Raw genomic sequence first — 15423 nt, 5'->3', positions numbered from 1 at the left:
AAGTACCTAGAGGAAGAACTAAATGGATGGGAAAACGAGAGAGATGTGGATCAGCAGTGGACCAATCTAAAAGGAGCAATCGCCAAGGCAACTGCTCTATATGTTAGAAATGTAAAGAAAAGCAAAAGAAAAATGAAACCTATCTGGTTCTCAAAGGAGGTGGCTGACAAAATTAAAGCTAAAAGAACTGCATACAAGAAATACAAAAGATCCCAAAGGGAGGAGCACAAAGAAGAATATCTGATTCAACTGAGGGAGACTAAGAAATTAATCAAGTTGGCAAAAAGTCAAGCGGAAGAGAGGATTGCCAAGGAGATAAAATATGGTGACAAAACTTTTTTCAGATACATCAGCGAAAAGAGAAAAGTCCAAAGTGGTATAGTGAAATTGAAAGGTGGAAATGATCAATGTGTGGAGAGAGACGAAGAAATGGCAGAAATATTAAACGAATACTTCAGCTCTGTGTTCACTAAAGAAGACCCTGGAGAAGGACCATCTCTACACAACAAGAAACTGGAGGGAAGCGGAACAGAGGAAAATCCATTTACAGTAGATAATGTATGGGAAGAGCTAAAGAATCTGAAAGTGGACAAAGCCATGGGGCCTGATGGGATTCATCCAAGGATACTGAGGGAGCTCAGAGATGTGCTGGCGGGACCGCTGTGCGACCTGTTCAATAGATCCCTAGAAACGGGAGTGGTGCCGAGTGATTGGAGAAGAGCAGTGGTGGTCCCGCTTCACAAGAGTGGGAACAGAGAGGAGGCTGGTAACTACAGACCGGTTAGCCTCACTTCGGTGGTGGGAAAAGTAATGGAGTCACTGTTGAAAGAGAGAATAGTGAACTATCTACAGTCGGGAGAATTGATGGACCAGAGGCAGCATGGATTCACCAGAGGAAGATCCTGTCAGACAAACCTGATTGACTTTTTTGGACTGGGTAACCAAGGAATTGGATCGAGGAAGAGCGCTCGATATCATATACTTGGATTTCAGCAAAGCTTTTGATACGGTTCCGCACAGGAGACTGGTGAATAAAACAAGAAGCTTGGGAGTGAGTGCCAAGGTGGTGACCTGGATTGCAAATTGGTTGACGGACAGAAGACAATGTGTGATGGTAAATGGAACCTTCTCTGAAGAGAGAGCGGTTTTAAGTGGTGTACCGCAAGGATCGGTGTTGGGACCGGTCCTGTTCAATATCTTTGTGAGCGACATTGCGGACGGGATAGAAGGTAAGGTTTGTCTTTTTGCGGATGACACAAAGATCTGCAACAGAGTGGACACGCCGGAAGGAGTGGAGAGAATGAGACGAGATCTAAGGAAACTGGAAGATTGGTCGAAGATATGGCAGCTGAGATTCAATGCCAAGAAGTGCAAAGTCATGCATATGGGGAGTGGAAATCCGAATGAACTGTATTCGATGGGCGGGGAAAGGCTGATGTGCACGGAGCAGGAGAGGGACCTTGGGGTGATGGTGTCTAATGATCTGAAATCGGCAAAACAATGCGACAAGGCGATAGCTAAAGCCAGAAGAATGCTGGGCTGCATAGAGAGAGGAATATCGAGTAAGAAAAGGGAAGTGATTATTCCTTTGTACAGGTCCTTGGTGAGGCCTCACCTGGAGTACTGTGTTCAGTTCTGGAGACCCGTATCTTCAAAAAGACAAAGACAAGATGGAGGCGGTACAGAGAAGGGCGACCAGGAAGGTGGAGGATCTTCATCGGATGACGTACGAGGAGAGATTGAAGAATCTAAATATGTACACCCTGGAGGAAAGGAGGAGCAGAGGTGACATGATACAGACTTTCAGATACTTGAAAGGTGTTAATGATCAAAAGACAACGACAAACCTTTTCCGTAGGAAAAAATCACCAGAACCAGGGGTCACGATTTGAAGCTCCAGGGAGGAAGATTCAGAACCAATGTCAGGAAGTATTTCTTCACGGAGAGGGTGGTGGATGCCTGGAATGCCCTTCCTGAGGATGTGGTGAAGACCAGAACTGTGAAGGACTTCAAAGGGGCGTGGGATAAACACTGTGGATCCATAAAGTCAAGAGGCCGCCAATGAAGAGTGGGTGACTCGCCAGAATGAGGGCTACTGCCTGGAGTCAATACCCTTATTAAATAAACATACACATGCTTACTGTGACTCCAACATCGCTCTAAGCTTCAACAGCAAGAGGAAATGTGGAAAAAAGGATTCACACTCACAAAGAGGGGAGTAGCTGGCTTGTTACGGCGGTTACTACCCCAAATCAAATAAGTCTGATACTTCACTTTCAATGCATATACAGCATAGTTCTCTGATTCAACGGCAGGGGAGAAGAAAAACCGATACTTCACACATCCAGCAGAGCTCTCTGCTTCAACGGCAGGGGAGAAAATGAGGGTTCGCACTCACAAAATGGGGAGTAGCTGGCTTGTTACGGCGGTTACTACCCCCAAACCAAATGTGCCTGATACTTCACTTTCGATGCACATCCAGCATGGCTCTCTGCTTCAACAGCATGGGAGAAGACTGATACTTCACGTGTATCCAGCATAGCTCCCTGCTTCAACGGCAGGGGAGAAGAAAAACAACCAATAAGGGCTGTATAACATAGGCTGGGTAAAACAAATAAGCATGAGTGTAGCTTGCTTATTGCGGCGGCTTCTACCCCGAACTAATCAAGCTAGATATTTCACTTGGATGCAGCTCCATCACTGCTCTCTACATTAAAACTGGGGGTGGAAGGGAAATAGAACCAAGAGCTAAGAGAAACAGATAAGTATGAGAGAAAAAATGTGTGAAGCTTGCTGGGCAGACTGGATGGGCCATTTGGTCTTCTTCTGCCGTCATTTCTATGTTTCTATGTTTCTATGTTTCTATGTTTCTATAATCAGCTCCTCTCCCCCACCCAAGCCCCGATCTTAACGTAAACTCCCCACCCCAAGCTAGTGCTTCCCTTCTTCCACCTCTGGTGGCTCCCCTCAATACAATAAAAAAAACTTCTACGCTCTTTCCTCCCCCCTCCCCCCCACACACACTTCCCAAGAAGATGGTAGGACACCCTCACGATGCCAGAGGGTTTTCTGTCTTTGCTGGCAGGCGATACACGATCTCCCTCCTGCTAGCACCGCTGTTCTACATGGAGTGGCGGTATTTCATGATTGCACTGGTGTACATTGTGACGGTCTTCTTTTTCCACGTTTTCTAGACATGAGTCCTACAAAACCCAATACAGAGCAATGTTTGTGATGAATTGCACCGTTGTGAAAAATGAAATCCTGCAGTACAAACCAGCGCAGAAGAAGCAGAAGAAACATAGGCACAAAAAACTGAAAGTGCAGAGTGGAGTCGCACAGGAAGAGGAGCAGGAGATCTATCACCCTGTAAAGTGCACGGAATGCGCCACAGAAGTGGCAGTCTATGATAAGGAGGAAGTGTACCATTTCTTCAATGTCCTTGCAAGCCACAACTAACAAAGCACAGATTGTTCATTTAAAAACTGTATGATGCCTTGGCTAGTATTTTTTTTTTTTTGATAAATCTTTGATTTTATTTGAATTTTTTTTAAACTGCCCCATAACTACTTTTTTTTTTTTTTGTGGGAGGGGGGGCAAGTAGTTTCCTCTTGCTCCCTTGGACTTCCAGCTCATTTTTAACTAGCCTCTCCAGGCCTATGGCACCACAAAGCTTCATTTGCAACTAGCCAGGGATTCCATCTCTTCCAGCCATCACAATGCCAGCCCTTGTCTAATGGCCACAGATCCACCCCTCCTTTAGAAATTTGGCATGTGTCTAGCCACTAAGTGTTGTGGTTGCTGCTGTTGGGATGCCCTCCCTCCAAAGGCTGCACACACTGTCTCCTCTGCATCTCCATCCTTGGCCTGCTAAAGAGCAGAAGCCAGGCTCAAGAACCCAAACAAGGTGTCCTGCAGGGACACGATCTTTTTCAGTTTATTTTAAGCTTTTTTTGCATAAAATTCAGCAGGATCTTGTAAATAATAGCAGTTCAATTGAAATTCATGGCAGGGTTATTGACGGTCTTAATAGCTGTGTGTTTTCTGTTTGTAATGACATTCTCCTTTGTTGTACCACCTGTATTTATAAAATCTGTCCTTCTGTTGTGATCTATGATCAGAAAGGTTTATTAAATTAAAAAGTACGAACATGGAGTTTCACCTTTGTAAATTATTTTTTAAACTAAAGAGCTGGCTGAAATGTATTTATTTTTCATCCCCAGCTAAATGAATTGTTTTCTGAACGTGCTATTGAGTTCTAATTACTTTCTTCTTGGGAATTCACCATTTTTTTTGCAAAACTTTTTTTTTCCAGGTTTTGATGCTGTATGCAAAAGAATTTTTTATGTAAAGTGATTCTTTCTTCCACAGATATTTGCATGATAAAAAATGTACACTTTACATATGATATATAATCTGTGATACTTTTAGTGTCAGTTGTCATAAATGTATCTTAGGGTGTCAAGGCAGAAGCTCATAAGAAAATTGGTTCTTACCTGCTAATTTTTGTTCCTGTAGTACCAACGGATCAGTCCAGACTCCTGGGTTAATTCATCCATGCCAGCAGATGAAGACAGAGAAAAGCCTCGCTGACACTACTTAAAAGCCCTGGTGCCACCTGCAGTAGCTCAGTATTGATCTGTACCCAAGCTGAAAAAACATTATGTGCAATAAACAGACTAAAGAACTTGTTAATAAATTTGAATAAAAAAACTTGTAAGTTACCAACAAAGAACAGAAGTTTGCTGAAAAGTTATAGCTAAGCGGAAGACTCTCCCCTCCAACCCAGGTGGGCTCTGGACTGATCCGTTGGTACTACAGGAACGAAAATTAGCAGGTAAGAACCAATTTTCTTTTCCCTGTTCGTACCTGGATCAGTCCAGACTCCTGGGATGTACCAAAGCTTCCTAGAGAGGGTGGGACCTGGAGAGTCCCGTTCGCAAGACACTTTCTCCAAAGGACTGGGAATCAAAAAATCCCAAATCCAAATGGTAATGCCTTGCAAACGTATGCAGTGACTTCGAAGTCACTGCCCTGCAAATCTCTTGCGGAGATACCAACTGAATCTCCGCTCATGAAGCGGCCTGAGCCCGCGTTGTGTGCCCGCAAACCCTCAGGGACTTGACGGCCCTTCAGAATGTACACCAACCAAATAGCCTCCTTAAGCCATCTGGCGATAGTTGCTTTGGAGGCATGGGTACCTTTCTTTGAACCGCTCCATAACACAAAGAGATGATCAGACCGTTTGAAAGCATTAGTAACCTTGAGATAGCGAAGCAAGGTTCTGCGTACATCCAACAGCTTAAGCTCCTGAGCATGCTGAGCAGAATCCTCCAAGTCGGCAAATGCTGGGAGCTCCATGGTCTGATTAACATATGCCCGACTTAAAAATTTGAATTGTAATTCTCTATAGTACATATTGGTTGAGATCATGTTGGAACAATTAATGTTATCACCATTTGAACCCCTAGATATAAAATAACCTGGAAAACAGTTTTCCTAGTGGCAATTACTTCGGCATGCAGAGTTAGCGAACTTCAAGCATTAGTTCACTACCCTCCATACCTTGAATTCTTCCATGACAAAGTAACTCTTTGCACCCATCCCACTTTATTACCCAAGGTGGTATCGGCGTTCCATTTAAATCAGACAATCACCCTGCCTATCTTCAAACCAAAACCACATCAGTTGGACAGAGACCATCAGTTGCACTCACTGGACTGCAAGTGAGCTCTAGCTTATTACAAACGGAGAACGGACTCTAGGACTAGACCTCAACTTTTTCTTTCCTTCAACCCCAATACACCTGAACAACCAGTTTCCAAAAGGACAATAGCCAACTGGTTATCTCAGTGCATCAGGTTTTGTTACAACAAAGTTCCTTGAAATTAGCTACTAAACCTAAAGCACATCAGATTAGAGCCACAGCCACATCTGTGGCCCTCCTCCACAAGGTACCACTATTGGACATCTGCAAAGCAGCAACTTGGTCTTCTCTACACACTTTCACGTTACATTACTGTTTACAACAACAGTCTGCTTCGGATGCTGCACTGGGTTCAGCAGTCTTGTCAAACCTCCAACACTGATGGGACAGTCTACACTCCTACCAATGGTTGTCCTGAACTTTCCAAAAACAATAGCAGGACACCATCACTAGCTTGGGACTCCCATACAGCATGGCTAAATCAGTCTGCTGTCGACTGGAAAAAGCAAGTTTGCTTACCGTAAACGGTGTTTCTGTAGATAGCAGATGATTTAGCCATGCGTTCCCGCCCTTCTCCCTAGATAGTCCAAAAAAAAAAAAAAAAAGAGGACGTTAACGAATTCGTTCTATCTTGGCTATGACGAAACTGAGGGAGAGATGGCTGATTTGCGTGGGAACGCAGATGCAGAGAGTTCAAGCTCTGTGATTCACTGAGGGAAGCTCCGCCTACGAAGGTCACGATGCACTCCCATACAGCATGGCTAAATCATCTGCTATCTACGGAAACACCGTTTACGGTAAGCAAACTTGCTTACACACACAAAGATATGCACAACCATGTGCGCAAAGCCTTATTACATCAGAGCCAGATATAAACTTAGCAGTGGAATGCTCTGTAATCATGGCCCCCTCCAGCCCCTCTTAACTATAATTCTATATTTTCTTTTTTCATGACTCAATTTACACTTACCTAGTCCATCCAGATTAAAGAATTTGTCTCAGATCTTTTATCTCTGTGAACTTGCCTTTCATTATTCTGCACAGTGCTGAAGGTGTCTGTCAGTTCCTTGATACAGTTTTTGCCTATATCCTGATTCATGTGTTTTATTTTATTTACATCCTGGTTACTGCATCTCTTTTTTGCCTCCTAAAATCATGTGTCTCATAATTAGTATATCTGAATGCAGCTACTTGCTATCATCCTTTCCAAAAGGGAGACCAGTATCACGAAAAAGGGTGCTGATTTGGATTCTGTTTGCTGTGTCTGTCTTGTAAGCTCCAAGGAGCAGGGACTATCTTATTGCAGTGTTTCCCCTAACCCTCTCCTGGAGGCACACCTAACTGGTGGTATTTTCAGGATTGCCATAGTAAATATGTATGAGATAGATTTGTATACCCTGAATCTGCAATGCATGCAAAGCTGCCTCATGCATTTTCATTTTGGATATCCTGAAAGCCCAACTGGATAGGTGTGCCTCCCAGACAGGGTTGAGAAACACTGGTCTATTGTATGTGTCTGCAAAGCACTGCATACATCTAGTTGCAATAATAACCCCACCCACTCCCTGTTGCCTTAAGGACCCAGGTCAAAATTGACCTAATTTTCTAAATGTTACATAGACTTACTCCTGCTTAGCTTGCTGATGTTACTTCAATGCATCATCCTTCCCTTTATTCTGTCTCCACATGCATCATAGCCATGGTAGCTTTCTATCTCTCAGAGGCTACACCTCTTATCTTTTTAACGGTAGCAGCCGCCACTTTACCCACATGGCCGTCGTCCCTACCTTTGGGCCCCTTACCATACCTTAAACAAAATGATGTATTCATTTTGTAAACATGGAAAACACATAAACTGTCATTGGTATAATAAGGCTGCAGCTTTTATTTAGCACATAATGAAAAATGTTCCTTGTGTACCCGAGCCGGTATGATGTCTCCACTGCTGCCCGCCATAGGGACCAAGCAAGGCAGCTCTACTCCATGGGCCCCCCCGCCTTCTCCCCAAGCAAGACGGCCCCAACCACAGGCGCATCCTGCACCTCCACCCTTTTGCGCTGCCCAAGGCGCTGATCGGCTACCTCGCTGTCCTGTGATGTCACTGGCACCACTTGCAATATGCCCAACCGGTCAGGGTAACCGCCAAGACACGAGGTAGGGAGGACGTTTGCCTCGTGTCCCCCCAACTAATGAATAAGCTGCGGCCTGTGCCCTTTTTCTTTGTCATACTATGCCCCGATGGCATCCTGTAAAGCATTATTAAATATGTCGTAACCATCAATGAGCACAGGTCCTTGCCCACAGGTCCTTTTTCCCCAGATGTATTATTATTACATCCGGAGCAACCCTCGAGTCCCTCAGGTGCCGTAGTAGGGGCAATAACTGTTCCCATCACATGCCGGGCTTTCCCATCTGTGTGATGACCCCCTGCGGTGCCAGTCCTAAGTGTGGTCCACAGGGTCGTCCGTGTGCGTTCTTAGCGGCTTACCCATGATCCAAGCTAAACGCATAGCCCGCGGCAGATCTGCTGAGAAGGTCAGCTGGATCTGTTCTTCAATGATCTCAAGTGCAATAAAGGCATTCCTGTCTCTGGTAGCAAACCCAAGAGATACAGTAAAGTGGAAGCGCCGCCACAGGCCCTCGAAGGTGACGAAGGACTGAGGAGGAAAGCCTCTTGTGGTCATCTCACCACAGGGCCTCTCGTATTCTCGGGGTGGACACTCACATTTGAAGCCTCCCATGAGCAGGTCAACACAGGTGCCCTGTTCTTACACACTCCGGGAGCACAGCGGCCAGAGTGGGAGCTCACTTCACAGTGCTGTCCTGTGTATTCTTCTTAACATTCACATGAGTAGCCTCCTTCTCAGCTGTGACAAAGGCCATTCCTGCCACAAGGATTAGAGTAGCATAGGTCGATCTCTGTTTCACAGTAGTCACCTGTAAAGCCCAGAGGGCTTTACAGGTGACTACCTGGGTTGATGGGATGGGATGAATGGGTTGAAACAAAACTGTGTTTGAACTAATGAAAGGAGCTGAGCTGTTAAATTAAAAAACCTGTTTCCACAGAAACAGGCAGGTCTCTCAAATGTCCTGGAGGAGCATGGCCGGGCACAGCTCCAGCCGGACGCCTCCACCCTACCTTTTTGCCGTTGTGCTATCAAAAGGAGGCTCTCGGGCTTCTGTCACAGCCCTTTAAAGGCTCGATGATGTCATCAGCTGGCACCACCAGCACTCCCCTGGGGCGGAGCTTGGTGCCACGTCATTGTGTTCGCGTGGGGTGTTAGCCAGATCGCACGCCAATGCTGCCACCCATGTCGCCGCACGCCTCTCCTCTCCTCCTTCTCATCGTGCTGCCATCCTTCATGGGGGCCGGTGCTTCGGTTAAGGGTCCTTCATGGGGGCCGGCGCTTCAGTTAAGGAGGCGCAGGCCCACCTATTTCCTTCAATTTTACTGCTCAAATTGTATCTCAAGACTAATCTTTGCTCCTTTGTGTATGAATGTAATTTTATTTTGCTTTATTAAATATGGTGATATATATTTGTGGATATTGTATGTAATTGTAACATATTTTGGGAGACAGTTGCACAGTATTGAACTAGTATATATTGTAAAGTATGACCAGAGCCCCTGGCTTCCTGCAGCAGATTTTTCAGTATTCTATGGTAAGAATTAGCAAATTCTGTGGCAGATTTTTCAAAATTCTATGGAAAATTTATATAATTTTGCATAAAGATTAACACCTGACTATACAAAAAAATCAATTATTTTTTAATTGAAAACAAATATTTGTTTTTAAACAATATTTAAACTAAATACAAATAAAAAAATGTACCAAATACAAAAATCAACAATTTATCAAATTGACATATGTTACAAATCTTTAATTGTGAAATGTTACTTTTTGAATTCAAGTAGTGCAACCTTCTTTTTTACATTTTGTTGAGAAAGTCCTTGTTGTCTTTCTGAGTATATGATTTCTGTATGCTAAAATGCCCTCAGCATCAGCAGTTTTGTCATGCTAACTGCAGAGAGATATTATATATGCACATACATTGGACACATAGTAACAGATACAAAAAGGGGTTGAATTAGCAGAAGTTGAAACTTGGCAGCAGTAATGTCGGTTAACGAGGCTTCTGTGCATTGATATTAATATCCTCTCTGCCAGCTGTTAGACACTGGTAGTTGCAGACTTCCAAAACACATCCAGGTCTTTGTAAATGGTCAAGGATTGGCCACATATGCAGGTGCAAGAAACTATGAAAATGAAATTCTTCTTTAGCGACATCCCTGTCTTCAGGAATTATATCAAAATCATCTTTGGTTTGATAAAGATTTAAGAGCTCTTTGAGCGATCAAACATTTTTTTTACTGCTTTCTCTGTCCGTTCCACCTCCCCCCTACCCTCCCTTCTGTTCAGGACAGGAGGAAGGGGGTGGGAGAACAATAGAAAGTTCCCTGCTGCCTTTTTGTGAGGGAAGGGGCTGGACCAGGAGACTGAAGGCAGTTTTCTTCAATAAATTGAATTGAGGTTAAAAAAAAAACAACCTTTCAGGAATGTTGATTCGGTGGCAGACTGTAAAATATGTGGCAACAAGCTAATTATGCAGTATTTCCCTCAAGGCTGCATAAGCATGGGAGGTTTGGGACACTAAGTATGGCTATGTAACAAGATTTTATTGCAGTACAATACACATGGTTAATCACATAACATAGTCACAAGAAGCTGTAAGCCACCAAAAAGTATCAGCAAGAGGGCAGCCAGGATGACATGCAAAACAAGTGCTTTTGAGAATCCTTGCCCAAGATGTTGGGCTGGAAAATTCCCAGGAATCTAAAATTTTAAAGTCTGGTACCTGACAGAACAGACACAAGCAGGAGTAGCCTAGCAGGCTGTGAACAAGGAAAGCCAGAGTTTAAATTCTTGTCCTCTTGGGCAAGTCACTTTATTCCCCATTCCCTCTTGTACAAACTTAAGGGGTCATTCATCAAGTTGCATTAGGGCCTTATCGCAGGCGTTATGGCCCTAATGCCCGCGATAACACCATAACGCATGCAATACATAATGCAACGCAAGAGGTGTATGCACATTTTAAAAATGTCCCCAAATGGGAGGAATTTGGGCGGAGTTTAAATGAAGGGAGCTTAACGTTGGATGTGAAACTGTAATGCACACTAACGTGGGATTTAATGTCGGAAATAACTATACCTTTTTTCCTGGCATTATGCCTGCGATAGCCATGCGTTATGGCCAGAAAAGGATTTGCGATATTTATTGCAAATCCCATTTCAGGGAGGAAAAGGGAGGGGGTCTCTGGGGAAGCACACATATTAGTCAACTTTTTATAACACTGTAAGAGGGGCCAACTAGTAACTCGGGGTGATGTTTTGGTGGTGGGTTAGGTTTTGGGGACTGGTTTTACATGCACAGTCAGGGGTACGAACAGCACAGTTACCATCAGTTGAGATTTTATGTGATTTGGAGTGATGAAAGGTATAAAAAAGATATTTGTACATTGTACTCTCGCCCTACCTTGATGCACTCTCTATCTAGTATCTATGAAGCTAGGTCGAGAGTACAATGTACAAACCTCATCTTTTTGTATCTTTCATCACTCCAAATCACATAAAATCTCAACTGATGGTAACTGTGCTGTTCGTACCCCTGACTGTGCATGTAAAACCAGCCCCCAAAACCTAGCACATCACCAAAACATCACCCCGAGTTACTAGTTGGTATAGTTTACTTATATGAGAGACTTATAAAGAGTCTCTCTCTCTCCAAAAATTTCTAACTACTTTCCCCACTCTCCTATACAGATGATTAACAATTTAGTTATGTCAAAAGGGTGAGTGCCTTTTAATGAGAACCAAACCAGGAAGCATGCCATTCTATTCCCAGTTGCTGTGAAAACACAACTTTTGTCCTAGCTGGAGATCTCTGCACAAGTTTTAAAGAGTTGCATGATTTACGGATTAGCCTGTTTCCACGAAAACTGTTGTGATTTATTTCCTCTTCTGTTGTAGCCACCTGATTCTTTAAAAAGACAGTCTAGTCTCTCTGTGCTTTGACTTGTTAACTAATCACATCTACATAGGTATTGCTTCTTAGAACTGAAATGTTCACAGATGTGGAGTTATATGAGGACTCATTTTGCTATGGGCTACATGACTTCATGTGTGCATAATTTTCTAATTACGCATAGAGCTTTAGCTGCACTCTACCCATCAAAAGGAAACAGCCAAAGTGGAACAAAGATTCAGACCACATGATCCTAGGCTTAAAACTAAAGTCCTGAAGTACTTTTGCCACCACTCCCATGATTGAAAATCTCAAGAAAATATTGTATATTTTCTTGTTCATGTTTTATTATGAAAAAAATGTTTGTTCTACTCCTATTTGGTTATTCACAGATTCCCCCCCCCCCCCCCCCCCCAAATTGATATCTCTCATTGGGCAATTTTCAGTTCACAATTTTACCCAGGTAATTGCCTAGTGCTTGTTTTGACTGAGTCTGGAAAGCAGTTAATTGGGAGCCAGCTCAAAAAAAGAAGCATGCTAGATCAAAGGTTCTCAACCTTTTTCCCATCGTGACACACCTGACAGACTACGCTCACATCTGTGACCCACTGCTCATTACAATTGACGGCGGAAATAAAAAATAAAGACCCAGTATTATTTTTCTGTCTGAACAGAAATTGCATAAATAGTAAACATCCCATACCAAACCAGCACCAATTTCCAGCACTCAAACAGTAACCACCTTACAAGGCGTAACACACGCAGCCGTTATCCACCACCTGGCTACATAGTTACCCCACGATAGCAACCATGTGGTTTTATGGAATACAAAACTAATTCATATCAACAGTTCTTTTTTTCTGGAATTCAGATGAAAGTTAAGGAAGCTGTAGGAAAATATTTTTAAAAAACAGTCCTGCATAAAGCAGGACATCTAGCCATCCTGCGTAAGAGTGGGATCGGACAAGCTGCTGTCAAACAACAGGACAAACTTCAGTAACATGACTGAGGATGAAATCTGCCACTAGCCCTAAGAGAATCCTGGGAGCTATACATTAGATTCTGATAACTTTATTGGCATGACAATTTTCCATGTGTTGCCAATAGTTTTATCAACTATCCTGAGTTTTTCTGTACTGTACAGATTTGGGGGGTATTGTATGGAAAAAAAAAGAGGATGGGCTAAAATATTTGGAAATATCCTGATTTTAGCTCTCCTGCTACAGGTTAGCATCTGATTCTCCCCTGCAATTATTCAATGCAGTTTGCACTTTGGTAGCTACTCTATATTCTGTGAGCCCAATTTCCAGTGCTCTGCATAAGTCACCAAAAGCATGCCTAAGTAGGACTGCAGAAACGTATGCTAGTACTTTATGAACTGTGTGGTGGGAACCACATAGCTTATTGTTTTAGCCTGTATTGCTGGGCCAAAACTACACATGCCATGTTTCAGAACATGCCTATTTGTAATGCAGGAAAATGCATACTTTATCTACCCGTTTGGTAGAATTATGTGTATATATTTTACATGCTTAATAATTATAACATGTGAATGAGAACCCAGAGTTAAAAATGGAGGCAGGTACTTTAGTTTGCTGACACCTTCAGCACTTAACCCAGACCTCCCACCCAAAAACTACAGACAAAAGACATGTCCAATTTCACTTCTGCGACTTAATTAGCAGGTATAAAAGCATACAGATAAGTATGGTAATGCATGCATAAATACCGATTACAAAATACCAGCTTATTTGCCTACTGAACCCTCCATGGAATGCCCCTTTTTTCCTCTGTCAATATTTATACAGGTTCCACTGCAAATACATGTGTAACCCATGGTTACTAAAAGAGATGGTTTAGCCCTGCACCCCACGTGGGGTAGCTAATGGTTGGTTTTTTTTGAGAATACTCAAACTTTTTATGAGGCCATTATGAATAGAACTCATGGACTGGGAGGAATATGTTTTCCAAATTGCAGTTCTAGTGGATCCAGTTCACTAAAAAACATAGATAAGCTCCATGGAGCTTACACCATCTAATTCATCTGGATCTCTTCTTGAGTAGGAGCATGTACCAAAACCACAGCTGCAGTGAGTACCCTGGTTTTGCTGTAGTCCAGTGATGATGAACTCAGTTAGAGTAAAACCTAAATTGAATCAGCATTAATCAACCATGTCACAATTCAGTTCAGGAATCAGGATGGGATTAATGTAAAATCAATTACCTTTTGCTGGTGAGTATTGTATGTTGTGTTAAACATGTAAAGTAAACAAGTCACTCTGGATTTGACTAGCGAGACCCAAGTTTTATTTGAGGTGCACAAGAGCATAAGAGTGCAATGAAGCTGGTGAGAGGAGAATAGCTAGGGCATACTCCATCAGAAATCTTGCAAGCTCTAAGGAAGATAGCATGGTGCAGGTTGGAAGCACATTCTCGTGATGTTTCAAAATAGCATATATGAATGTACATGCCACATACACGTATATATACTGATTTTACAGATGGAAACCTTTTGAAAATTAACCCCAGTATGTGTTGGATCCATTTATTTTGTGTCACTTACATAGGCTTCAGTTCACAACTTAATTAGAGGATGAAACAATTTTACAAAACAGTAAATTGGTGCCTGGGTAGGTAAAATCAAACTCTTGTCAAAGTAAAGAACTGTGAGAACTAGGGGTCATGATATATGAGGCTCCAAAGAGGTAGACTCAGGACTAACATCAGAAAATCTTTCTTCACAAAAAGAATGGCAAATGCATGGAACAGCCTCCCACTAAAGAAATGAGGCAAAAATAATAATGGTTCAAGAAAGCACAGGCCAAGTACAGACAAACATTAATTGCAAAAAAATGAAGGGAGATCCAGCTGGGGTATATGGCACTGTAGCAGAAAGTAAACTGGGCAGACTAGATGGGTCCTTCTCTGCTGTTATAGTCTGCTTTCCTAATGATGAAGCGTGGTATTAAAAGTTGCTTCTGCATAAACCCCATCAGCAAATATTTATTTATGTAAACATTTTATATACCGTCATTCCATATCAAGATGGTTTACAAAATAACATTCATAATTTTCGGACAGAATTAACACATACCGAGTGAAATGCTGCAATACAAATTATTCTGCTAGCTATTACATATAGAAAAACATATAGTAGATTTTCAAAGCATGCACATGTTATAAAATCGCAGGCGGGGGGGAGGGGCAAGTTTTCATAAAATACATGTGGCGATGTAATCGGGCCTTCCCCAGTTCCCTCCCAGTCCGCTCCAATTAAGGAGCGGTCTAGGAGAGAACTTCCCTACCCCCCTACCTATGCTTCCTTCTTCTTCTCTTCTCCCCCCCCCCCCCCACCCCATAAATCTAACCTACCTTTCTCTACATTTTTTATTTTATTACTTACTGCTCCCCCGGAGCAGAAGTAGGTTACATGCGCGGGCCGGCTGCCAGTGTGTGCTTCTCCAGAACAGCGGCTAATGGCTGCTGTCCCGGCTCCATCCCTTTTTCAGGGCCTGGCACTTGTGCATAGGGCCGGGCCCATTTTTAAAATGCGCACTGTGCGTGCAAAGCCTGGTCACGTGTGTAAAGCCCAGTTTTTATAAGCAAGGCATTTGAAAATTTGGCCTATAACATATAGCGATGTGTGAGATAAAACTGACTTCGATATGCTGCACAGACACAAATATATGAAAC

General features: G+C 42.9%; 1 protein-coding gene across 1 annotated transcript in view; it reads left to right on the top strand.

Annotated features, from left to right (window-relative positions):
* EAPP (E2F associated phosphoprotein) overlaps positions 1-4155 on the top strand; it is a 67160-nt gene extending 63005 nt beyond the window's left edge. The window contains exon 6 of the mRNA XM_029598938.1: positions 3195-4155. Coding sequence (XP_029454798.1) covers positions 3195-3459 — 265 coding nt within the window. The 3' untranslated portion in view covers positions 3460-4155. The remainder of the gene's footprint in view (positions 1-3194) is intronic.
* The last annotated feature ends 11268 nt before the right edge of the window (positions 4156-15423 follow it).

The sequence above is a fragment of the Rhinatrema bivittatum genome, chromosome 4 (genome assembly GCF_901001135.1).
Source record: "Rhinatrema bivittatum chromosome 4, aRhiBiv1.1, whole genome shotgun sequence".
Taxonomy (NCBI): domain Eukaryota; kingdom Metazoa; phylum Chordata; class Amphibia; order Gymnophiona; family Rhinatrematidae; genus Rhinatrema; species Rhinatrema bivittatum.
Note: the sequence above shows the minus strand (reverse complement) of the source record. Positions and strands in the feature narration are given on the sequence as shown.